Genomic DNA, 25908 nt, shown 5'->3' with positions numbered 1-25908 from the left:
GGAACATTGAGCACCAATTCCTGCCCTTCTCTCAACCAAGTCCTGCAATGGCCACAACATCATAGTTCCATGTCCTGATCCATGCTCTAATTTCATCGCCTTTACCATAATACTCCTAGCATTAAAATACACCCACTTCAAACTATTCTTCCCATCATATCTATTACTTTTCTCCTGCCTCGTTTTACAGGCCCCGACATCTACTTTCCTCTCCATTCCTCCATTTTCTGACCTGGTGTTCTGGCTCCCACTCTCTCGCCAAACTAGATTAAAGCTTCCCCAGTAGCACCAGCAAACCTCCCGGCCAGGATATTGGTTCCCCTCCAGTTTAGGTGCAGCTCGTCCCTTTTGTACAGATCACCCCTGTCCCAGAAGAGGTTCCAATGATCCAAGAACCTGAGACCCTGTCCTTTGCACCAGCTCCTCAGACACTCATTCATCTGCACTATCATCCTGTTCCTGCCCTGACTGGCACACAGCACTGGGAGTAACCCAGAGATTACTACCTTGGAGGTCCTGCTCTTCAGACTCTTTCCTAACTCCCTAAACTCACTGTGCCGGATCTCTTCCCCCTTTCTACCCATGTCATTGGAGCCAATGTGCACCATGACCTCTGGCTGGTCACCCACTCTGTTGAGAATATTCTGCAGCCATTCTGAGACATCCTGAACCCTAGCACCTGGGAGGCAGCCCACCATCCTGGTGTTTCTTACTGCGTCCCAGAATCTCCTTTCCATCCCACTAAATATCAAGTCCCCAGCACTATCACTATGCCTGACTTTACCCTTCCCTGATGAGCTTCAGTGCTGGCCACCGTGCCACTGGCCTGGCTGCTGCTGTGCCCTGATAGACAATAGACAATAGGTGCAGGAGTAGGCCATTCAGCCCTTCGAGCCATCACCAGCACTGGTATGTCATGCCCCGCAGCAGTGTACTTGTTGTTGAGGAGAATGGCTGCAGAAGAACCCCGCACTGACGGCTTACTCCCCTGCTTCTCCTGGAGGTCACCAATTTTCTGCCTGAAGCCTGCACTCTGGGCGTGATCACCTCAGTAAAAGTTTCATCTGAGGTTTTCAGCCTGTCAGACGTTCTGAGTACATCCATCTTCAGCTCCAGTTGTTACATTGGCATCCAGGTACTGTGTTTGAGGCTTAGTTTTCACTTCCTGCAACCTAAATTAAAACTTGCCGTTTATTTGACGTTATGGAATGGCTGCAACAGTGAGGTCAGCAGGATATTCAGAGTCCAGTGACTGCAAACTTGGAGCATGGACTAGATCTAGCTTGATCTGACTCATTAAGTTATCTAGGCTTAAAAAAAGTAACGATGCTTCATCTCTGTTGTACCTCCAGCTAATGTTTACATGTTGCCAAATTTGGACATTTGCATTCCCCAACTTGTCCTCCATTAAAAGTACTGTAAACCATTCTGTACAAAGAGTTCTATATTAACTATCTCCAGGTCTCATGAAAGGCTTTGGACAGTAACTCTGTTTCTCTTTTCTTAGTTCTTGTACATTGGAACCAATTTAAAAATTTCATATTGTTATATCATTTGCACAGCATGCTTTGTCATGTACAATATACACCCCAACACATGCTGTAATGGAAAATCCACCTAGTTTTCTTTTCAACTTAGTTTATTTTCAGAAGGTGGAAAATTCTGATCTCTGATTCATGTTGAACAATTTCTGGCAATGTCATTGTTTTTGTAGCATGTAAACAAATGTTTATATAAATATTTTTGAAACAATGTACCTGATATCCAGCTGTTGGAAAAACTCCCTCTTTCACTCTTTATTTCCCTTGGGTTGTATTGTATATTGCTGTTATTTATTCATTACTTAAAAATTTTAAATCATTCATGGTCAAAGGGCTGATCATCATCATCATCATCATCATCATTGTCATCATCATCAGGTGCCATGCCCAGTTTGAGCTTTGACTGCCATGGCCCACACACTCCTGTTTCGGGTCAAGTGGATCAATTCATTGGTATTCATTTCCAGTTCTCTGGCTGCTGTCTCCATCATCATTTGTCTTTGTCTTCTTCTTACTTTCTTCCCTTCAATCTTTCCTGTAATTACCATGCATCCTAACTCCTCTTTCCTAATCACATGCCCAATGAAGTTACATTGCCTTTTCATGATCTCATACATTATTTCTCTTTTTGTGTTTGCTCTGTTCATGACATCCTCGTTAGATATTCGTTTCATCCATGATATTCTTTGCATCCTCCTCAAAAACCACACCTCTGCTGCGACAATTCGTTTCCTTATGTTACTAGATATTGTCCAGCATTCTGAGCCATATAACATAACTGGATAAACGTAACATTTCAGTACTCTGAGGCGGGTTTCATGCCTAGTTTAGTATTGGTCAGCATACTCTTCATTCTCGTAAAGGTGACTTTTGCCATCCCTATTCTTCTTTTGATGTCCAAGTCACACCTGCCGTCCGATGTCACCCAGCTTCCAAAGTAGCAAAAGTTCTGTACTTGTTTTATGTCTTCCCCATTTATTCTCAGCCTGCAGATAGGATTCTCCTTCTTTTTGGATATCACCATACATTGTCTTTTTGCAGTTGATAGATAGACCCATTTTTTCACTTTCTTCAACAATTATATCAATTAAGTTTTATAGTTCTTCCTCTGCACTTGCAATTAACACAGTGTCATCCGCATATCTGAAATTATTGATGTTTTCACCACCAACTTTGATTCCCAAGATGTCTCTTATTTTTTGTAATATTGTTTCACTGTACACATTAAACAAATCAGGAGAGAAAACACACCCTTGTCTAACACCTCTCTTGATTTTCGTAAACTGACTCACTTCTCCATCTATTCTTACAGAGGCAGTTTGTTCCCAGTACAGATTTCTGATTAGGCGGAGGTCTTTCAAATCTAGATCTAGAGTTTTCTGTAATATTTCAAATAACTTATTGTGCTTCACTTTATCAAAGGGCTGATAGATATTGGAATTCCTCCTGTCTTATGACTGCTGTGTTTTGGATCTGCACCCACAGAGGCCTGTTTCCTTTCTTTTTCAGTTATTTTCCCCAATGTGAAAAGAAATTACTGAGATGTTAGAGTACCAGCAATGCTCAGACAAATGGAATTTAAGGGTGTAGGGCCAAAAATATGGAACAGTTACAGAAGGCATCTACATGTGGTGCAGCAGAAGTCCATACTTTCAGGGAAGAACAGACATGCATTAGTGAAACATGCCTGTCAAAGAAAGAACATAGAAGAATAGAAAAGAAGTCATTTAACCCCTTGAGCCTGCTCCACCATTAAATATGATCATAGTTGATACACTGTAATTTAACATCATATTCCTGCTCCCTTGTCATACTCTTCTCTACCTGTTCTTTCCTTTATTTTAAGTAACTTCTTATTTTTACTCAAAATGCCATTACAGAGAATATATGTCAATGAATTACATTACTTGGCCCAGGTAGTCTATAGTCACTACTTTTGTACCATAAGACCATAAGACAAAGGAGCAGAAGTCGGCCAATCGTTCCATCGAGTCTGCTCCACCATTTTATCATGAGCTGATCCATTCTCCCATTTAGTCCCACTCCCCGGCCTTTTCACCATAACCTTTGATGCTCTGGCTACTCAGATACCTATCAATCTCTGCCTTAAATACACCCAATGACTTGACCTCCACTGCCGCCCATGGCAACAAATTCCACAGATTCACCACCCTCTGGCTGAAAAAATTTCTTCGCATCTCTGTTCTGAATGGGCGCCCTTCAATCCTTAAGTCATGCCCTCTCGTACTAGACTCCCCCACCATGGGAAACAACTTTGCCACATCCACTCTGTCCATGCCTTTCAATATGCAAAATGTTTCTATGAGGTCCCCCCTCATTCTTCTAAACTCCAAGGAGTACAGTCCAAGACTGGTCAAATGTTCCTCATATTCATAACCCTCTCATTCCCTGACTCATTCTAGTGAATCTTCTCTGAACCCTCTCCAACGTCAGCACATCCTTTCTTAAATAAGGAGCCCAAAACTGCCCACAGTACTCCAAGTGAGGTCTTACCAGTGCCTTCTAGAGCCTCAACATCACATCCCTGCTCCTATACCTATTCCTCTAGAAATGTATGCTAACATTGCATTCGCCTTCTTCACCACCGACTCAACCTGGAGGTTAACCTTAAGGGTATCCTGTACGAGGACTCCCAAGTCCTGTTGCATCTCAGAACTTTGAATTCTCTCCCCATTTAAATAATAGTCTGCCTGTTTATTTCCTCTACCAAAGTGCATAACCATACACTTTCCAACATTGTATTTCATTTGCCACTTCTTTGCCCATTCTCCCAATCTATCCAAGTCTCTCTGCAGACTCTCTGTTTCCTCAGCACTACCGGCCCCTCCACCTATCTTTGTATCATCAGCAAACTTAGCCACAAAGCCATCTATTCCATAATCCGAATTGTTGATGTACAATGTAAGAAGAAGCGGCCCCAACATGGACCCCGTCGAACACCACTGGTAACCGGCAGCCACCCAGAATGGGATCCCTTTATTCCCACTCTCTGTTTCCTGCCAATCAGCCAACACTCTATCCACGTATGTAACTTTCCCGTAATTCCATGGGCTGTTATCTTATTTAGCAGCCTCATGTGTGGCACCTTGTCAAAGGCCTTCTGAAAATCCAAATACGCAACATCCAGTGCATCTCCCTTGTCTAGCTTACTTGTAATTTTCTCAAAAAATTGTAATAGGTTTGTCAGGCAGGATTTTCCTTTGAGGAAACCATGCTGAGTTCTGCCTATCTTGTCATATGCCTCCAGGTACTCTGTAACCTCATCCTTGACAATCGACTCCAACAACTTCCCAACCACCAATGTCAAGCTAACAGGTCTATAATTTCCTCTTTGCTTCCTTGCCCCCTTCTTAAATAGCGAAGTGACATTTGCAATCTTCCAGTCCTCCGGAACCATGCCCGAATCTATTGATTTTTGAAAGATCATTGCTAATGCCTCTGCAATCTCCATAGCTACTTCCCTCAGAACACGAGGGTGCATTCCATCTGGTCCGGGAGATTTATCTACCCTTAGACTCTTCAGCTTCCTGAGTACTTTCTCTGTCGTAATTGTGACTGCGCACACTTCTCTTCCCTGCCACCCTTGAGTGTCCGGTATACTGCTAATGTCTTCCTCAGTGAAGACTGATGCAAAATACTCATTCAGTTCCTCTGCCATCTCCTTATCTCCCATTACAATTTCTCCAGCATCATTTTCTGTCAGTCCTATATCTACTTTCACCTGTCTTTTACTCTGTATATACTTGAAAAAGCTTTTCGTATCCTCTTTGATATTATTTGCTAGCTTCCTTTCATAGTTCATCATTTCCCTCTTAATGACCTTCTTGGTTTCCTTTTGTAAGGTTTTAAAAACTTCCCAATCCTCTGTCTTCCCACTAATTTTTGCTTCCTTGTATGCTCTTTCCTTTGCTTTAACTTTGGCTTTGACTTCTCTTGTCAGCCACGGTTGCATCCTTTTTCCATTGGAAAATGTCTTCTTTTTCGGAATATATCTGTCTTGCACCTTCCTCACTTCTCCCATAAACTCCAGCCAGCGCTGCTCTGCCGTCCTTCCTGCTAGTGTCCCTTTCCAGTCAACTTCGGCCAGTCCCTCTCTCTTGCCACTGTAATTTCCTTTACTCCACTGAAATACTGACACATCGGATTTCAGCTTCTCTTTCTCAAATTTCACAGTGAATTCAATCATGTTATGATCACTGCCTCCTAAGGGTTCCTTCACCTCAATCTCTCTAATCACCTCTGGTTCATTACACAATACCCAATCCAGTACAGCTGATCCCCTAGTGGGCTCAACAACAAACTGTTCTAAAAAGCCATCTCGCAGACATTCTACAAATTCTCTCTCTTGAGATCCAGTGCTGACCTGATTTTCTCAATCCACTCACATGTTAAAATCCCCCACAATTATCATAACACTGCCCTTCTGACAAGCCTTTTCTATTTCCTGTTGTAATTTGTAGTCCACATCACTGCAGCTGTTAGGAGGCCTGTATATAACTGCCATCAGGGTCCTTTTACCCCTGCAATTTCTTAGGTCAACCCATAAAGATTCTGCACCTTCCGATCCGATATCACCTCTTTCTAATGATTTAATATCATTTCTTACCAATAAAGCCATGCCACCCCCTCTGCCTACCTGCCTATCCTTCCGATACATCGTGTATCCTTGGACGTTCAGCTCCCAGAGACATCTTCACCTGTTTTTCTCTCTCCCTCCCTCATCTACTTTTAATTGCATTTTCTTCATTGCATTATACAACTTTCCCCCAAAGTATATCAGTACTACTCCCCTTCCCATTCCCTGTGTGTAAAGAGTTCGACATTCTGAACACAGCCTTTGATGTCTTGGTGATTTGTCTTATTTTTCTGGGATCTACACTTATTCTTGGTGAACTGTACATAATTTCAGAAGTCTTCCATTAAATCAACCCCTCTTCTCTTTCTTCAGGAGCAAAGAAATTGTGCTGTTCCTACATTATTCTTGTAAATATTTCATGTGCTCTTTCCACAAGAAAGCAGCATGCATCACTAAGGAACTCACCACCCAGGCCATTCTCTCTTCTCGCTGCTGCCACAGGGAAAGAGATTCAGGGGCCTTAGGTCCCACACCACCAGCTTTAGTTATTACCCTTCAACCATCAAGTGGATAACTTCACTTTAATCACCTCAATACCAAAATATTCCATAGCCTACAGACTTACTTTCAAGGACTCCACATCTCATATTCTCATCATTATTTATCTATCTGGTAATTCCTCTCCTGTACGCTGGTTCTTCACCCTCTTTGATACAGCCCACAACAGAGGTGTCATCAGCAAACTTGTATATGGTGTTGGAGCTGTACCTAGCCACACAGTCATTGCTGTAAAGTGAGTAAAGCAGAGGGCTAAATGCACACCTCTGTGGTGCTCCTGATGGAGATCATGGAGGAGATGGTTTGGCCAATCTGAACAGACTGGGGTCTACAAAGTGAAGGTAATGCAGGATTCAATTGCACAAGAGAGTTTTGAAGCTCAGGTCTTGGAGTTTACTGATCAGTTTAGAGAGGATGGTGGTGTTAAATGCTGAGCCGTAATCGATAAAGGACATCCTGGTATATGTGTTTTTGCTGTCCAGATGTTCCAGAGTTGTGTGAAGAGCCAACGAGATGGTAGACCTGTTGTTTTGGTAGGCAAATTAGAGCAGATTGAAGTCACCATTCAGGCAGGAGCTGATATGCTTCAACACCAGCCTCTTGAAACACGTCATCATTGTGGATGTAAGTGTCACTGGGTGATAGTCATTTAGACAGATTACCATGCTCTTCCTGGGCACTGGTACGGATCGAAGCCTGCTTGAAGCAGATGGGTACCACACACTGTCGGAGTGAGAGGTTGATGATATTTGTGAACACGCCAGCCAGCTGGTCAGTACGGATCTTTAGTACTCGGCCAAGTACTCCATCTGGACCAGATGTTTTTCATCCGGACTGGAAGCCCGATGTCTCCTGGGAGGAAATTTCGCTTTATACCTGACCATTCTGATGTTCCTGTAACTGTGGCAGGTACTCGTTGATCCATCGTTCCCAAAACAAGTTTGACATGTATTGGACTTGCTTCCATTGAACTCTCCTGGTGGTAAGAATGGTGATGGCTTCAGAAACAGCATGCGGTTGGGTATTAGTGCTTCAAAATCATTGGGATCGGAGGGTGCTTTAGTAATTAGACCACCATTGATAATAGCCTCTACTTCACAAAGGACCATTTGGAAACCTTCTTCATCAAAATTCTGTACCTTAGTGGTAGAATTGCGGACGTTTTGCACAGACCTGATCAATCTTTCCCATGTTTCTCCATGATGTGGAGCAGCCGGAGAGTTAAAAATCCACATAATTTCCTTTTGAAGAAGGGCATCAATGATCTGTGAATGTTTCCACTTCTCAATGGCCTCTCTCAACTCGCGTTCAGCTCCAACAAAGTTTAGATTTAGATTATGAAGACAAGTAGTCCCCTTTTATTGTCATTTAGTAATGCAGGCATTAAGAAATGATGCATTATTTCCTCTGGTGTGATATCACAAAACACAGGACAAACCAGAACTGAAAAAACTGACAAAACCACATAATTATACATATAGTTACAACAGTGCACAATTCCATAACTTGATGAAGAAGTCCGTGAGCACAGTAAAGTTCGAAGTTTCTCAAATGTCCCACATCTCACGCAGACGGGAGAAGGAAGAAAAACTCTCCCTGCCATGCCAACCACAATCCGACTCTGAGTCATCCGAAAACTCGAGCTCTGATCAGCTCTCCGACACCGAGTACTGAGTGCCATCTCTGTCCGAGCGATTCGACTTCTTTCTCGGTTGCCAAAAGCAGGCAAGGCCGGGTATTTTGAGGCCTACCCTCCGAAAGATTCCAGACCACGCAGTAACGACAGCAGCGAACGGGCGTTTCAGAAATTTCTCCAGATGTTCCTCTGTGCTTTCACGTCCATTCTCCATCAAATTGAAATTGTCCATGGCCCCTATTTAACGGATATGATATCATTACCACATTATCAGGGCGCAGATCACTAATCTGTCCTCATCTTCCTTTAAAGTGTCAAAGTGCATTAACAAAGGAATGTGCGTCTAAAGAAGATGTCACTTCATTGTGAACCACACGTATAACTAGACAGGTAAATATAGCCCAATACCTCTTCACTGCATTCCTTCTGCCCTTCACCTCCAAAGGTCCAAAGTAGTCTGCTCCTACATGTGTAGACTGAGGTTCATCTGGAGAGACTCTGTCCAGAGGCAGATCTGCCTGAAGCTGCGTGCAACCATTAAACAAACAACACATTTAGACAGCATTCTTCTATAGCTGTACAGACACTGAGAATCCGGTGTTTTTGGTGCAGCCTGGATAACGTGGTTACGGCCTCTGTGACTCACCTCTTGATGTACGTGCCTCAGCATGAGGTCTGGGATATGAAGCCAAAGGAGATGGTGATGGACTTTTGGAAGACTAGGGCTGCACTGCTTCCTGTTACTGTTGATGGTGAGGACCTACATGTACCTGAAGGTACACTTGGATGACAGACTTGAGAGGAGCACCAACTCAGAGGCCGTGTACAAGAAGGGCCAGCATCACTTTTACTTCCTGAGGAAACTAAGGTCCTTTGGAGTATGCAGGCCTCTCCTCCACATGTTCTACCAGTCTGTTGTCCCCAGTACAATCTTCTATGCAGTGCTGTGTTAGGGCAATGGTATCAATATGGGTGATGCCAACAGGCAAAATAAACTAATTAGAAAGACTGGCTCTGTTGTAGGAGTCAAACTGAACACGCTGGAGGCTGTGGTAAAACAAAGGACCCTACAGAAAACTTTGGCAATTCTGGGCAATGTTTCTCACCCTCTGCATGCCACCTTGACTGAACAGAGGAGCACTTTTAGTAATAGACTTAGATAACTGCGTTGCTCCAAAGAGCGCTATATGAGGTCATTCTTACTCTTGGCCATTAGGCTCTGTAAAAGGTTAACCGATAGCTTTTTGGTGCTGGTGGGGCCAAGGGGCTGGTGCTGACAGGTTTTAATTTAGAAATGTGGTAGGTGGGATTGATTTTCAGGATCATGGGGATCTGCAAGGTGTAAGCCACTGGGTTTACTTTCCTCAGGACCTTGAAGGGTCCAATAAACGTGTGCCAACTTTCTAGACTCGACCTGGAGAGACAAATCCTGTGTGGACAGCCAGACCTGTTGCCCAGGCTGCAAGGCGGGTCCCTGTCTTCTTCCATTGGCCTTGGTTTCCGCCCTCCGGGGAGAGGCCAACAAAAGCTCCCTTGCTCCAGTTCATTTCTGCTTGCAGTGTCGGGATGAGATCTTTGGCCACTGGAATGCCAACCTTGGCCTCCTGCTCAGGGACGACTGCCAGTGAATACCCAAATTGGCAGTTGAATGGTGACATCCTGTGCACCAAATGCTATAAGGTCTTGTGGGTAACCTCTGCCCACATCAAGTGGTCACAGCACTTGTCAGGTCTTTCTGAGGCCAGGTTTCTTGGGGTTCGTTCCAAATCTTGGTGGACCTGCTCTGTCTGGCCGTCGGATTGCGGGTGAAACCCAGAGGGGAGACTTGCTGTTGCCCAAATCAGTTTACAAAATGCCCTCCAGAAAGGTGATGCAAATTGTGGACCATGATCCGTGAGTATGTCCACCAGAAAACCATGGATTCTGAATTTCTGGTCCAGGACAATTTCGGCTGTCTCCACCACAAATGGTAGGTTGTCCAAGGCAATGAATTTGCAGGCCTTTGAAAGTCGATTTACAATTACCCTGATGACAGTCTCCCCCTTGGAAGGCGGAAGGCCCGTGAGAATGTCCATGGAGTTGTGCACCCACGGTCTGTCTGGAATAGGTAGGGGGTGGAGGAGCCCTCGGGGTCAAGTACTGGGCTCCTTGTTCCTGGTGAAGACCTACAAGAGATATTGTTGAATCTCTTTTCCCATTCCGGGTCACCAGTACTTTCTCATGATGAATCTGAGGGTCCTGGCAGTCCCTACGTGGGCAGCCATTCTTGATGAATGTCACCACTGGAGTACCTGTGACCTGACAGAGTTTGGCCAAACAGTCGATCCGGACCACCGTCCTTAGGAGTGTCCCCTTGTGCCTGGGCCTTGCGAACGAGCTCTTCGATTCCACGATGGATTGGCGTCATCACCTTAGCTTGGAGCAAAACGGTGGTAGGCTGCTCCTCTCCTTCGGGTTCGATGAACTGATGAGACAAGGCACCTGGTTTTTGATTCTTTGACCGCAGTTGATAGGTCAGGACAAAGTTAAAATGGTTAAAGAAAAGAGACCACCTGACCTGCCTGGAATTCAATCTCTTGGCCTCCTGGATATAAGCCAGGGTCTTGTGGTCTGTTCAGACAAAAAAAGGGTTCTTGGCCCCTTCAAGCCAGTGATGCATTTCCTCCAATGCCAATTTAACTGTGAGTAGCTTCCAATTCCCGAAGTTGTAGTGGCCCTCTGGTGGGGATAGCCGTCTGGAGAAGAATGTACATGGATGCAGTTTACTGTCCGAAGGTGACCGTTGACGCAACACTGCACCCACTCTGGTGTCTGAGGCGTACACCTTCACAACGAAAGGAAGCTCTGGGTTCAGAGAAACCAAGATGGGAGCTGATGTGAACCACTGTTCAAACTCTGCAAAAGCAGCCTCTGCTTCAGTAGTCCAGACAAAGCGGCCTGTGGGTTTCTTAGTGCCATCAGCAGAGCTGCCACCAAGCTGAAGTTCCTGATAAGCTTCCGATAGAAGTTTGCAAACCCCAGGAACCGTTGGAGTTGTTTGACACGGGATGGTTGTAGCCAGTCTCTGACTGCCTGGGTCTTGATAGGGTCCATCCTGAGATTGCCATTGGAGATAATGAAACCCTAAAAAAAGAAATGGTTGTCATGTGAAATTCAGACTTCTCCAGCTTGACATAAAGTTCATGGTCTAGAATCCTCTTTAAAATGTCCTGGAGGTGAACAACATGCTCCTCCATGGACTTGGAGAAGTGTAGGGAGTTTCTTCTTTTATGTTACTGCGTAGGCAAATTAAAATGGCTTCTTTGTTATGTTAACTGCTGAGAAAGTTCTCCCGCTAGCAGCTTGTTTGGGTTATGTTATTGATAAGAGAGCAAACAAACCAATTGGGATAGATGTTATTCTTTCTAGTGTGTCTGTAAGTTATTGTGATGCGCGGAATTTTGGGCAGAAGGCGCGTTGGAGACCGAGAGAATGGACAAGGTGCTGTGAGCTGGTAAACAGGGTCGGACCCCAAGCAGGAGTCCGAGGTCCAGGGTCTTCGGCGAGGAGAGGATTCGGAGACAGACTCGTGTGGAACGGCTGGTCGACCACCGTGGTTGGTCCCAGGCGGCAGGTCGAGGTGGTCAGAGGGGATCGAATGGTGAAGAGAGGATCGTTACTAGAGCTCCAACTGTTGTGCACGAAGAGATTGAACTTTGATAAGTGTGGCGCCTTTTATTTTCCTTTTATATTCTATCTCTATTAATTATATAGTTCCAGTAATATCTATAAACTGTAATTAATTTAATCGTATATGGTGTATCGTCTGTTATTTGGCAGGGTGGAGTACATCACACAGCATCCACACAAACTTAATTACCCCAGTCTGGTGGGGCTGAGGGCTGTTTCCCTAGACGACAGCGAGTTGAGCGACTCTGAGGCTTGCCGGGGGGCTACAGAAGATTAGGATATCATCTAAGTAGATGAAGGGTAGTTATGGAGAGTATCCTGGAGCATGTTGTTTATAAAGGCCTGAAAAGTGTTGGAGTGTTCGCAAGGCCAAAGGGCAAAACTAAGTACTCGTAGTGCCCTGTTGGTGTATTGAATACAGTCTTCCACTCGTCACCTTCCCTCATACAGACCAGAGTGTACACACTCCGCAGGTTTAGCTTAGTGAATACTCCTGCCCCTTGGAGAATCTCAAAGGCAGTATTCCTGAGTGGAAAGGGGTAACAGTTCTTGACTGGTTATGCAGTTTAATCCTCTGTAATCAATACATGGCTGCAGGCTCCCATCCTCCTTCTGTACGAAGAAGAAGCCTGTGCCGGCTGGTGACGGGGAGGGCTGAATGAATCCCATAGCAAGAGCTTCCTTTATATATTCTCCCATTCCCATTGTCAAGTCAAGTCTAGTCACTTTTTATTGTCATTTCGATCATAACTGCTAGTACAGTACACAGTAAAAATGAGACATTTTTCAGGACCATGGTGCTACATGGAACAATACAAAAACTACACTGAACTACGTAAAACAACACAAAAACTACACTAGACTACAGACCTACCCAGGACTGCATAAAGTGCACAAAACAGTGCAGGCATTACAATAAATAATAAGACAATAATAAACAAACACAATAAACAAGACAATAGGCACAGTAGAGGGCAGTAGGTTGGTGTCAGTCCAGGCTCTGGGTTTTGAGGAGTCTGATGGCTTGGGGGAAGAAACTGTTATATAGTCTGGTCGTGAGAGCCCAAATACTTTGGTGCCTTTAGCCAGATGGCAGGAGGGAGAAGAGTTTGTATGAGGGGTGAGTGGGGTCCTTCATAATGTTGTTTGCTTTACGGATGCAGCGTGTGGTGTAAATGTTTCTAATAGCGGGAAGAGAGACCCCGATGATCTTCTCAGCTGACCTCACTAACCGCTGCAGGGTCTTGCGATCCGAGATGGTGCAATTTCCGAACCAGGCAGTGATGCTCAATACAACCTCTGGTTCTCAATACAACCTCTGTAGAATGTGGTGAGGATGGGGAGTGGGAGATGGACTTTTCTCAGCCTTCGCAGAAAGTAGAGACGCTGCTGGGCTTTCTTTGCTATGGAGCTGGTGTTGAGGGAGCAGGTGAGATTCTCCGCCAGCTGAACACCAAGAAATTTGGTGCTCTTAACGATCTCTACGGAGGAGTTGTCGATGTTCAGCAGAGAGTGGTCACTCCGTGTCCTCCTGAAGTCAACAACCATATCTTTTGTTTTTTTTTACATTCAGAGACAGGTTGTTGGCTCTGCACCAGTCCGTTAGCTGCTGCACCTCCTCTCTGTATGTTGACTCATCGTTCTTGCTGATGAGACCCACCACGGTCGTGTCATCGGCGAACTTGATGATGTGGTTTGAGCTGTGTATTGCTGCAGTCATGGGTCAGCAGAGTGAACAGCAGTGGACTGAGCACACAGCCCTGGGGAGCTCCCGTGCTCAGTGTGATGGTGTTTGAGATGCTGCTTCCGATCCAGACTGACTGAGGTCTCCCAGTCAGGAAGTCTAGGATCCAGTTGCAGAGGGAGGTGTTCAGGCCCAGTAGGCTCAGCTTTCCAATCAATTTCTAAGGAATGATTGTGTTGAATGCTGAACTGAAGTCTATGAACAGCATTCAAACGTACGTGTCTGTTTTGTCCAGGTGGGTGAGGGCCAGGTGGAGGGTGATGGCGATGGTGTCATCTGTTGAACGGTTGGGACGTTATGCAAACTGCAGGGGGTCCAGTGAGGGGGGCAGCAGGGTCCTGATGTGCCTCATGACGAGCCTCTCGAAGCACTTCACGATGGGTGTGAGTGCAACGGGACGGTAGTCGTTGAAGCAGGACACTGAAGACTTCTTCGGCACGGGAACGATGCTGGCGGCCTTGAAGCATCTGGGCCTGAGAATGCATGTAATTGACCACGCGGAGGACAAGTGCTAGGCAGAAGATCTATAGCACAGTCGTGAGGTGGAAGAATTGAGGCCTTTCCTTTGCTGAAGACCTCTTCCAATTCCTTGTAAACAGAAGGAACTTCAGCTGGTCTGGGTGTTGCAGGTTCTTCTGAACCTTCTTCAAGGATAACTCCTGAGGCTTCTTAGGTGGTAGGGGTGGTTCAGCTGACCTCCGAGCCTCCTCCCTAGATTCACTCGTGTCCTCAGTCGACAGCAACGAGGTGTTACAGATGGTCCTTGTGCTCCCGGGAACGGGCTCCATCTGCATTTGGAGATCTTTCCTTTATTCGGGACCCTGAGGCTTTGGGTTACCTTGCACTGAGGTCTGTCCCCCTGCTGGTTGTTGGCCTTGGAAGAGTCTGGGGGCCAGAACCCTCCGCTCTAAACATACCCTCTTAGAATAACTGGAACAAGCAATGATTCTCCCCTCCCTCCAGTTATGCTGGCTCAGCCAAAGGTGCCTGAGGGTCAGGGGTATCAGTGGTGAGTCAGTAATGTAGAAACTAATGTCTTCCACATGATCCCCTGTCCTCATCTGCAACCCCAGTCTGTTGCTGGATCTGCCCGGAACTCAGCAGGCAGCCGCCCAAGACAGTAGTGGACATGGACTGGCTCAACACTTACAGTAGCATATCAAGCTGATGGGTGGTTCTCAAGTTCAGAAAATACCTGCTGCCCCAGAGTCCACAGGAGCCTTCACCTGCCTTGAGTTCTTACCCCAGGTGAGCCCGGCCTTCAGCACGAAACCAGAATCCATAGGATTGGGGGTAGTGGCTGCTACCATCATCATCCTCCTGACACTGGACGGTCTAAGCAGGCGGCTGCAGCTTTGGACATTTGGTCTGTGGGTGACTTGCTTGCCCACTGGATTAGCAGCAGTCTTGCTTCTGACGCAGGAACTTCTCATCAGCGGAGAACATCGTGTAACTGATCTGCATGGGCTTGACAGAGTCCTAATCAGGAAATGGGCTGATCACAGTCCGAGATCCGGAGGGTGAAACCACGATAGGTTGAGACTGAGCTCAGCCTTGACCTCTTCATCCTTGTAATGTAGTTCCTCTTACATTCTGCCAGACGATTATCAACGTGAATGGACTGGTCGATGAGGACCCCTAAGTCTCCTGCTGGCTCTCCCAAGGTGAGTGCATCCATTAGTTCGTCCCAGAGTACGTGGCAGTACAGAGTGGATAAGGCTTCCCCATTCCAGCCTTTCTCTTGGGCCAAAGTTCAGAACTTGATAGCGTAGTCAGCCACTGATTGACTTCCCTGATGCAGCTTCATCAGACCTTCCGACGATCTGTTTACGTCGGCAGGATGATAAGATACCCTTCTCATGGTGGCCATAAATTCTTCTGAATCTGCTCAAGTCTCCGACTTCCATTCCCAAAGTGCAGTGGTCCAGGCGAGGGCTGTCGGGTCAGGGGAAAGATCATGAAGGCCACTTTTCTGCGCTCCGAAGGGAACCAGGATGGCTGGAGTTTGAACACCAATGAGCACTGAGTGAAGAAGCCGAGGCAAGAACCAGGGTCTCCATTGAATCTTTCCGGGGTCAGAAGATGTACTGGCTCCACAGAGCGACTCTGACATCGTCCTTGCTGTAGCTGGTATAAAGCAGCCTGGAGGTTGTGTATCTCCAGTTCTGTCTGGAAATCCTCTCACTGTGGCTGGCCACAGCCGCCAAGAGATTCTGATACCCTGCTGGATCCATGTTGGCTCAATTATATTGTGATGCCAGACCTTGACAAGAATGGCTAGGACCCAAGTGCTGGATTATCCCAGGTTGGAGTCGAGACACGATGCTAGATAGAAATGAGAACTGAGTACTTAACAAGATGCTAGATGATAATCCAAGAGGCGTTTACAACCGAGCACCGAGGCTCCATTCAGGTGCTCTTTAAATACTGAATCCTTGGCACCAAAACATTATTGCCAATTAGTGGGATGGTCCCAAACCCTTAAAGGGGCTGTGCCAGCTATCCATACTCCAGAGAGTTCGAGAGTCTAAACCACGTAAGCTGGCGTCGCGTAACAAATGTAGTTACCCTGTTTCGTTTTGAAGTTTAATTTGATGCTGCACTTTGTCAAATAATGCTTGGATGTCAAGGGCGCTCAATGTCACATCACCTTTGCAATTTAGCTGTTTTATCCATATCTGAGCAAACACTATCTTTGCTATAACCTGCAACTTCTTTGAAATTGGTCTATAATTCGTGGTTGCTAGTTGCTATAATTTGTTGTGCTAGTTTCCACATTAGCAGCTAGATGTCACTGTTGCAGCTGAACTTGAAAAATCTTGCTGGATTAGGTATCGCTGTGAAGTGCTAGTCTTCTGGGTTACAGGACCTTTATCCCTTTTTAAAAATGTATTTATTCACAGGATGTGAATGCCAGCATTGTATATGTTTTTCATGACTATTACCTCTGAACTGAGGAGTCAGAACCTAGAGTCAGATTTAGGCCAAAGTGGGTAAAGAGCAGGTCTTCCTTAAAGAATCATGCATGCCCAATAGTCAATGTTCATTGTTACAAGTTTTTCTTTTCCCCTCATTTTTATATAATTCATTGGATTTGAATTCTTCAGCTGCATCATAGTGAAATCAAATCAAGGTGCTTGGGAAGGTAGTGCAGAATTCTGGCTGCCAATACTGTAATTTAACTATTATGCTATTGTGTCTCCTGTTGTAACCTGCCTGTTCGTGAATTTCTTTATTTCTGGACTGAAGCAAATTGGCTGAAAAGTGGTGTCTGGAGAGGTCAGAAGGAAATTGAGAAAGAAGATCAGTTTGGCTGTTTTAAGTTAATCTAATTTTAAATCTTCAAGCTTGACTGCTTAACTACACGCCGGGTTCGACTGATGTTGGCAATGCAAATATTCTTGAAGCTCAACTCCTGTTAACTACTCTGCCAAGTTATGGCTAGAAGCCGCAGTATTGTGGAACAATTTATTTCATTTGATCTGTTGGTATTGAGACTGCTTTTGTTTGTGTCTATAATCTGTCACTTTTGCTGATTAATTACCACTTAATCAGGTGTTACGGCTTTGGTAGTTTGTCACATCATTTCGATAGACACGGTGCTGCTCCAGTATAATATTTAATATTCTCCATTGAGCTGGAGTTGGTGTTCTTCCATTTGATGTGAATTATAGAACTAAGGATATCATGAAAAACTAGATTACAGTTATTGATGGCCCATAGAATCTGACCGTAAAATGTAGGAGCAGAATTAAGCCATTCAACCCATCCAGTCTGCTCCACCATTCGATCATCACTGATTTACTTTTTTTCCAAGTGCTGTTCCGCCTTCTCCCCATAAGCTTTGATGCCCTTGCTAATCAAGAACCTATAAATCTCTGAAACATAGAAAACCTACAGCACGATACAGGCCCTTCAGCCCACAATGCTGTGCCGAACATGTACTTACCTTAGAAATTACCTAGGGTTACCCATAGCCCTCTATTTTTCTAAGCCCCATGTACCTATCCAAGAGTCTCTTAAAAGACCCTATCGTATCCGCCTCCACCATCGTCACTGAGCCCATTCCACACACTCACCACTCTCTGCGTAGGAAAAAAGAAACTTACCCCTGACGTCACCTTTGTATCTACTTCTGAGCACCTTAAAACTGCGCCCTCTCATGTTAGTCATTTCAGCCCTGGGAAAAAGCTTCTGACTACCCGCACGATCAATGCCTGCTTTAAAAATACCCAAGACTTGGCCTCCACATTGTCTGTGACAATGAATTCCATAGATCCACCAGCTTCTGGCTAAAATAATTCCTCCTCATTTCTGCTCTGAAGGGATGTCCCTGTATTCTGAGGCTGTGCCCTCTAGTTGTAGATTTTCCTTTTAGATGAAACATCCTCTCCATGTCCACTCTATCCAGGCCCTTCAATATTTCTTAGCTTTTAATAAGATGCCTCCCTTCTAAACTCCAGCAAGTACAAGCCCAGAGCCATCAAATTCTCCTCCTATGTTAACCCTTTCATTCCCAGGATTATTCTCGTACACTTCCTCTGGACCCTCTCTAATGCAGCACATCCTCTCTTATATGCAGCCCACTAGGTACATTCTGAATCTTCCAATCATCCTCACTAATAGACAATAGACAATAGGTGCAGGAGTAGGCCATTCGGCCCTTTGAGCCAGCACCACCATTCACTGTGATCATGGCTGATCATCCACAATCAGTATCCAGTACCTGCCTTATCCCCATAACCTTTGATTCCGCTATCTTTAAGAGTTCTATCCATCTCTTTCTTGAAAGCATCCAGAGACTTGGCCACCACAGCTTTCTGGGGCAGAGCATTCCATATATCCACCACTCTCTGGGTGAAAAAGTTTTTCCTCAACTTCGTTCTAAATGGCCTACCCCTTATTCTTAAACTGTGGCCTCTGGTTCTGGACTCATCCGTCAGCGGGAAAATGCTTCCTGCCTCCAGCATGTCCAATCCCTTAATAATCTTATATGTTTCAATAAGATCCCCTCTCAGCCTTCTAAGTTCCAGAGTATACAAGCCCAGTCGCTCCAATCTTTCAACATATGACAGTCCCGCCATCCCGGGGATTAACCTTGTGAACCTACGCTGCACTCCCTCAATAGCAAGAATGTCCTTCCTCAAATAAAGGTAATAAAGCTAATAGAGGTAGTTCCATAGGGTACGAATTTTGAAAATGTTGAACAACTACTTAAAGAGAGAAACTCAAGCTGACAACGACAAGCCTGTCAACTTGGTACTAATAACGGAGAAGTTTGTTGATCTAGTTACCTGCGACTAGATAATATGGTATTTGGGAAAGTTTAAGGCAATAAATGATATAACAAGTTTTTGAAGACAACTTGAGTTTGAGGAAAGTGCTGTTGATGTTGTGTAGGTGGACTTCCAGCTAAAGTTTAACAAAATAGAGATATGGTACCGGAAATGAAATACATGTACAAACGTTTGTAAGATATAAATATCCTTTCACAGTCACAGACATAAACTATTATAGAATCAACCTATCCAAGATTGTTCAATATATTTATTATCTATCATAAAATATCCATGTAGGGTTTTCATCAACAGTTAGCCTGATATTTGATTGTGAAAGCCACCTGGCAAATCTTAAGCTATTTTTAAATAAGCATTGCTGTCCACTGAAAGATTCATTCAAAATTTATTAAACTTGCATGCTTATATAAATTAGCTTTATTTGTCACATGTACATTGAAACATACAGTAAACTGCAGCATTTTGTATCAGCAACCAATTTCATACAATCCAAGGATGTGCTGGGAGCAGCCCACTGGTGTCACCATGGTTCCGGTGCCATCACATCACAGCATGACCACAACTTTCTAACCCTAGCCCACACAGCTCTGGGATGTGGGAGGAAACCAAAGCACTCAGAGGAAACCTATGCAGTTATGGGAAGAGCATACGAACTCCTTACAGACAGTGGTGGTAATTGATCCCCAGTCGCTGGTGCTGTAGAAGTATTATGCACTACGCTTTTTTGCTGCTCAAAAATCACTCAAGTATTTCTTCTTTTATTCACACAGCTCAAAGACACATAATGAACTTGTTATTCAATATCATTTCCATCTAAGGAGAAAAGTAAGTAGGATTTATCTACCATGTCTCATTCTGTAAGAAAGTAATTGATGCAAGACACCACAATGTGTAAATCATTAACTTTACCAAATACATAAACGTCATTCAATAGTTCCATTTAATATCAGGGAATATATATGAAGCACCTTCAATAACTCCAAAAGACTGAGGTTTGGTAAAATACTGAAAGGCTTTTATTCACTGTACAATACGACCTCCACGGTGAGTGTCTGCCCCCGGACTGAGGGGGAGGGGCAAGGCGAAACACCTTTATACAGGAATCTGTGGGAGGAGCCACAGGGGCAGTCAGCAGAGGGACGTGTCCAGACAGTTAACCCAGTTACAACATATATATGGTTTACCACATTATACAATATACAACCTGAAATTCTTACTCTTCACAGACATCTACAAAAGCAGAAGAGTGCCCCAAAGAATAAGTGACAGTAAAAATGTTAGAACTGTAAAGCCCCCTCCTCCCCACTCCCACACCCAGCAGCAGTAAAGCAATGATCCCCCCTCCCCCACTTCAGCAAAAAAAAGCATCAGCACCCTCCACTCACCAAGCAAACAATAGCAAAGCCCCCAAGGACACAGTACAACAAAAACTAATGGTTCACCTGACAATTCGACATACCACAGGTTCTCTCTCTCCCTAATATAATAATAGTGAGAGAGGACACAAGAGAAACACTGATTTACGTGTTAAAGTCTGCCATGTCATTTTCCCCCCAAGTTTTCCGACTTGAGAATCGGCAACAAACTCTCCACTGATGAGAGAGAGAGCATGATCCGAGTACAGAGCCCCTGCAAGGTAATCTGCTGTTACCGATGTTTCGTTTTCTCCTGCGATGCTTCAGTCAGCAGTACCGGCTTAGACTTGGGTCGTTCCCAGAGCCGCAACACCTCAGAATCCCGAAGGCATGCTCATCTTCTAGGCTGTGTCCTTGGGATATTGAAAAACAGTCTGTCAATGAGCCCTGAGAGCGGAAACCAACATCGTAAAGACCGAAGTTTGAGTGCAGCTGTAGGTCAGGTTCTTCGACAGAACCCTATCCACCTTAACAAGGAAAAAGACATTAAAGGTAGAAATTAAACTGTTTCCACGGATGACCTCGAAGAAGTCGCTGTCTAGTGCCATTTAGTAACTTTTTTGCATGTTGCCATTGTTAGAAGAATTTTTAAGTGCATGTATCAATAAATGTACAATGTTTTAAGGTGACATTATACACAAGTATTAGAATGGTGTGATCATAATGCAGTGATATATCTTGATACTGAAATTAGCTTTTGCTCTTCAAGCCACAACATTGTGATTTTGAGTTCTTTATTTAGTGTAAGATGCATTTTTTTTCCAACTAGTGCCTGAAAAGGATTTTTGAATGTTCAGCTTTTTATGTGCTTTGCTACCTTACTTTTATAAGTCCACTAGCATTCCTTCTAAATTACCATTTCAAATACGTAACAAGATTTTGAGAGCATGTGTTGGCACAGAATAATGGAATCATTTGGAATCACAAGAACTTGCTTTTGCTGTGTTATCCATTTCCTAACATTTTTGCTAGGGGCAAATTCTGCACAGAAATTTGGCCAAGTATAATTTGTAACCATTTTTTAGGAAATGGATTGACTGCACTTTCATTTTCTTGCTCAGTCCAATTGTAGTGAGACCTGAGGAAAGCTTATGATTTCCATCTGATAAATGACCATCAGGGCGTCTTGTAGCCAAAGGAGACGCAAAACCCATAATTGTTCAAAAATAGTTTAAGAACAAGTTCAGTTTACAGAGTTTAATGAGCTCGAAGTTCAGCTGGTTTGACCTGAAAACCCGTGATTCAATAATAAATCATAGATTGTGGCAATATAAAGATGACTTAAGTAGACGAGGGACAGCATTTGATTATGAATGATGCATATCCCAAGGAAGGAAAGTATTACAGGTGTGGCAGGAAGTGTTGAGGGCAGTGATGATCTTAGGACAATGTATCAAATACCAGGACAGGCATGTTAAGAGAAGTACCAGCATCTTCTAAGAATTCAGAGTGCTGAACATATTAACCGCTTCTGACTAGTCTAGAAGTACTTAACCTGCTTTCCTCAATTCAAATATATAGAGACCTCTATGACCTTCATTTCTAGGTGCTTTCTTGATACTCCTAGCTCATTGTCAAAACAACTATCCTTGCTTGTTCAGAGTTACAATTTTTGAAATTGGTGCTATGTTAAATGTTCATTTTCTACCAGAAGACCCTTAGCTGCTCTTGGTTTTTTATGGCATTCTGCGCTGAACTGTTCTGCTGTATTTTGAAAACTCTCCTTGCACTGCATTGTAAAGCATTTCTAAAGATGCCCGATAATTTAAAGATTTTCAGTAACATTGTTGGGCACAAATGAAGTGGCATGATAGCGTAGTGGGTAGTGCAATGCTTTACTGTACAGGCAACCCGGGTTCAATTCCCGCTGCCGCCTGCAGGGAATTCGTATGTTCTCCCTGTGACTGCATGGGTTTCCTCTAGGTGCTCTGATTTCCTCCCACAGTCCAAAGACATACCAGTTGGTAGGTTAATTGGTCGTTGTAAATTGTCCCGTGATTAGGCTAGGATTATATCATGGAATTGCTGGGTAGCACTGCTCTAAGTGGCAGAAAGGGCTATTCCACGTTGTATCTCAATAAATAAATAAATCAGTCTTGTATTTGTATCTGCCATGATGCCAAATCCATTTATTTTCTTAAAGCACAGTTAGAAGAGGAACTGTGAAAGCTGGATCAAGCTTGCTAAGGTCTAAATTTGTGAGTGGGCAAGCCCTCTTGCAGTAGTGCTGAAGCTGGATAAAACAGCAAAATTATATCACGATCAAGTGAAATTATGTCATATTGCTTAGAGCATAAGGTAGATGGGCAAAGCAGATAGAGGCCAAAACTTTTGTCAGGTTTTCACTACTGAATTGTTGCAGTCATTATGCACGTGATGGATTCATCCAATGAACTGCCAGTCACATATGCTTCGTTCAGACTTGCCTCCACTTATATAAAAATGCAACAAGTGCGAAAGGGACCTTAACCATAATTTTGGAGTAACCTTGTTATAGGAATCCCTTTCTAAACAGATTTTCACACTGGTTAAGGTCTGTGAGACACTATTTGTTATTTTGACAATGACATCCTCCCAGCTACAAAACTGAACTTTGTTGCTCCCACCACATAATGTATTGAATATTTCACCTTCTAGTAAAACAATATGGTCTTCTAATAAGATAGTATGGTTATTGCTCTATTGTGGCTGCCATAATAGAAAGTGATGATAGAACTGGAGGATCTGGTTTTAATGCTGTGAGTAGAACAGCAGTATAGAAAAAAACAGGTTCATCGGCCCAGCTTGCCTGTGCCAGACTGTTTTAATGCCTAGTCCTATCTACCTGCATCTAGACCATAGCCCACCATACCTCCCTCATCCATGAAGCTACCCAAAGTTATCTTAGATCTTAACACTGAACCGCATCTACTACTTCCATTGGTGGATTGTTCCACCCTCTGAGTAAAGAAGGTTCCCCTCAGATACCTCTTAAATATCTCACCTTTCACCCTAAAGCTGACCTCTAGTTCAAGTCTCACTCAACCTGTGGTGAAAAAGGCTGCCTGAATTCACCCTATTTATACCACTGATGATTTTCTATAGCGCTGTAAGATCTCCCCTTAATCTCCTGCATTCCAAGGAATAAAACCCTAACATATTCAATCCTTACTTGTCACTCGGGTCCCAGGCCACATCAGTGTAAAATTTCTCTGCACTCTTTCAATCTTATTGATATCTTTCCTGTAGGTAGATTTCTAGAACTGTATACAACATTCCAAATTCGGCCTCACCACTGCCTTATACAATTTCAACATAACATTCCAATTCCTGTACTCAATGCCAATGAAGGCCAATGTGCCCAAAGTGCTCTTTGCAACCAATCTACCTGTGATGCCACTTTCAAGGAATTATGGACCTGTGTTCCCAAGTCCATTTGTTCTACCGCACTGTGTGAGCCTTACTTTGGGTTGTCCTGCCAAAAACATAGAAACATAGAAAATAGGTGCAGGAGTAGGCCATTCGGCCTTTCGAGCCTGCACCGCCATTTATTATGATCATGGCTGATCATCCAACTCAGAACCCAGCCTTCCCTCCATACCCCGTGACCCCTGTAGCCACAAGGGCCATATCTAACTTCCTTTTAAACATAGCTAATGAACTGGCCTCAACAGTTTGCTGTGGCAGAGAATTCCACAGATTCACCACTCTCTGTGTGAAGAAGTTTTTCCTAACCTCGGTCCTAAAAGGCTTCCCCTCTATCCTCAAACTGTGACCCCTCGTTCTAGACCTCCCCAACATCGGGAACAATCTTCCCGCATCTAGCCTGTCCAATCCCTTTAGGATCTTATACGTTTCAATCAGATCCCCCCTCAATCTTCTAAATTCCAACGAGTACAAGCCCAGTTCATCCAGTCTTTCTTCATATGAAAGACCTGCCATCCCAGGAATACCTCAGAAAAACAATACCTCACTGCATTAAATTGCATCTGCCATTTTCCAGCCCACTTTCCCAGCTGGTCCAGTTCACTTTGCCAGCTTTGATAGCCTTCCTCGTTGTCCACCATGTGCTCAATCTTAGTGTTAGCTGCAAATTTGCTGATCCAATTGACCATATTATCATCTAAGTAATTAAAAAAGACAATAAACAGCAATGGACCCAGGACTGATCCTTGCAGCACACCACTAAACTTGGGCCTCCACTCAGAGAGACAACTATCTGCTCCCACTCTCTGGCTTCTCCTGCTAAGCTGACATTGAATCCAATTGACTTACTTCATCCTGAATGCCAGGCAACTTAAACTTCTGTACCAACTTCCCATGCAGACTTTGTCAAAGGCCTCGCTAAATCCATGTAGACAATGCCCACTGCCTTCCCTTCACTAACCTTCTTGGTAACTTCCTTGAAAATATCTGTAAGATTGGTTAGACATGACCAAAATTCCATGTTGACTATCTCTTTTCAGGCCTCTGTCTATCCAAATACATATATATCTCCCAATAATCTACTAATGTCAGGCCCATCAATTCCCAGCTTATTCTTGGAATTTTTATTTAATAATGGAACAACATTAGCTATCCTCTAGTCCTCTGGCACCTCACCCACGGTTAAGGAAATTTTAAATATCTCTGTGATATTTTGCATTAACTTTCTACAAGGTCTGACCCTGGAGATTTATCTACCCGAATTGGCCTCAAGACAACAACCACCTCCTCTTCGGTAATACAGCTACTGTTTTGGCTCAGATCTATATAGTCGCTCTGTCCCTTGAGTAAATACAGATGCAAAAAGTTAATTTAATAACTCAACCATCTTTTTCAGCTCCATGCATAGGTCTTCACACTGTTCTTCAAGAGGACCAACTGTGTTCCTTGTTATCGTTTTGCTCTTAATATAGCGATAGAATTCCTTGGGATTCTCTTTCATGTTGTCTACCAGAGAAACCTCAGTCCTCTTTTCACCATCCCGACTTCTCTCTTGATGACGATGGTGATTTCCTGTTTATAGATGATCCTGGCAATCCCTTCTGAGCAGGCCTACAGTAAGTGTACACACGTAGAGCTGACATGAACTTGATGAAGCTGTCAATGAGGGAATTAGGCCTTTCTGGAAGAAGCAGCAAGAACGGTTTGAAATGGGCCAAGAGTCTCTTTGTAAGGGGCTATCCTAAACAAAATTTAATCTCAGCATGTGCAAGAAGTCTATATTAATGGCTGTGAGTCAGGGGTTTGGGGTTTTGAACAGCTATTGTTCAATGAAATTCTAAGTCCTCATACAGATGAGATCGAAAACAAGCGGCTCTAAACGATAGCTCCAATTTGAACCTGTAATGCCAGTATTCAAGAAAGAGGAGAGCCAGAAAGCAGAAACTGTGGCCAGTTAGCTTAGTATCTGGCACCAGTATGCTGCTGAAATCTATAAATTAGGAGGTAATAGGACATTCAGATAATCAGAAGCCGAACTAGAAGAGT

General features: G+C 44.0%; 1 protein-coding gene across 8 annotated transcripts in view; it reads left to right on the top strand.

Annotated features, from left to right (window-relative positions):
- Nucleotides 1-25908, top strand: part of LOC134355284 (uncharacterized) — a 61455-nt gene that overhangs the window by 7609 nt on the left and 27938 nt on the right. For 3 of the 8 annotated variants that reach the window (XR_010020047.1, XR_010020035.1, XR_010020029.1), the window contains exon 2: nt 19813-19867. The exons of 3 other annotated variants lie outside the window; for them this stretch is intronic. Coding sequence is in view for 2 of the 5 variants with exons in the window: in XM_063065088.1 (XP_062921158.1) it covers nt 19813-19867; nt 20601-20949 (404 nt within the window). In the remaining 3 variants the exon portion in view is untranslated. Of the gene's footprint in view, nt 1-19812; nt 19868-20600; nt 20950-25908 lie in introns of all 8 variants that reach the window. 2 more of the 8 variants (XM_063065088.1, XM_063065087.1) reach the window with 1 other exon arrangement.

The sequence above is a fragment of the Mobula hypostoma genome, chromosome 1, assembly GCF_963921235.1.
Source record: "Mobula hypostoma chromosome 1, sMobHyp1.1, whole genome shotgun sequence".
Taxonomy (NCBI): Eukaryota; Metazoa; Chordata; class Chondrichthyes; order Myliobatiformes; family Myliobatidae; genus Mobula; species Mobula hypostoma.
Note: the sequence above shows the minus strand (reverse complement) of the source record. Positions and strands in the feature narration are given on the sequence as shown.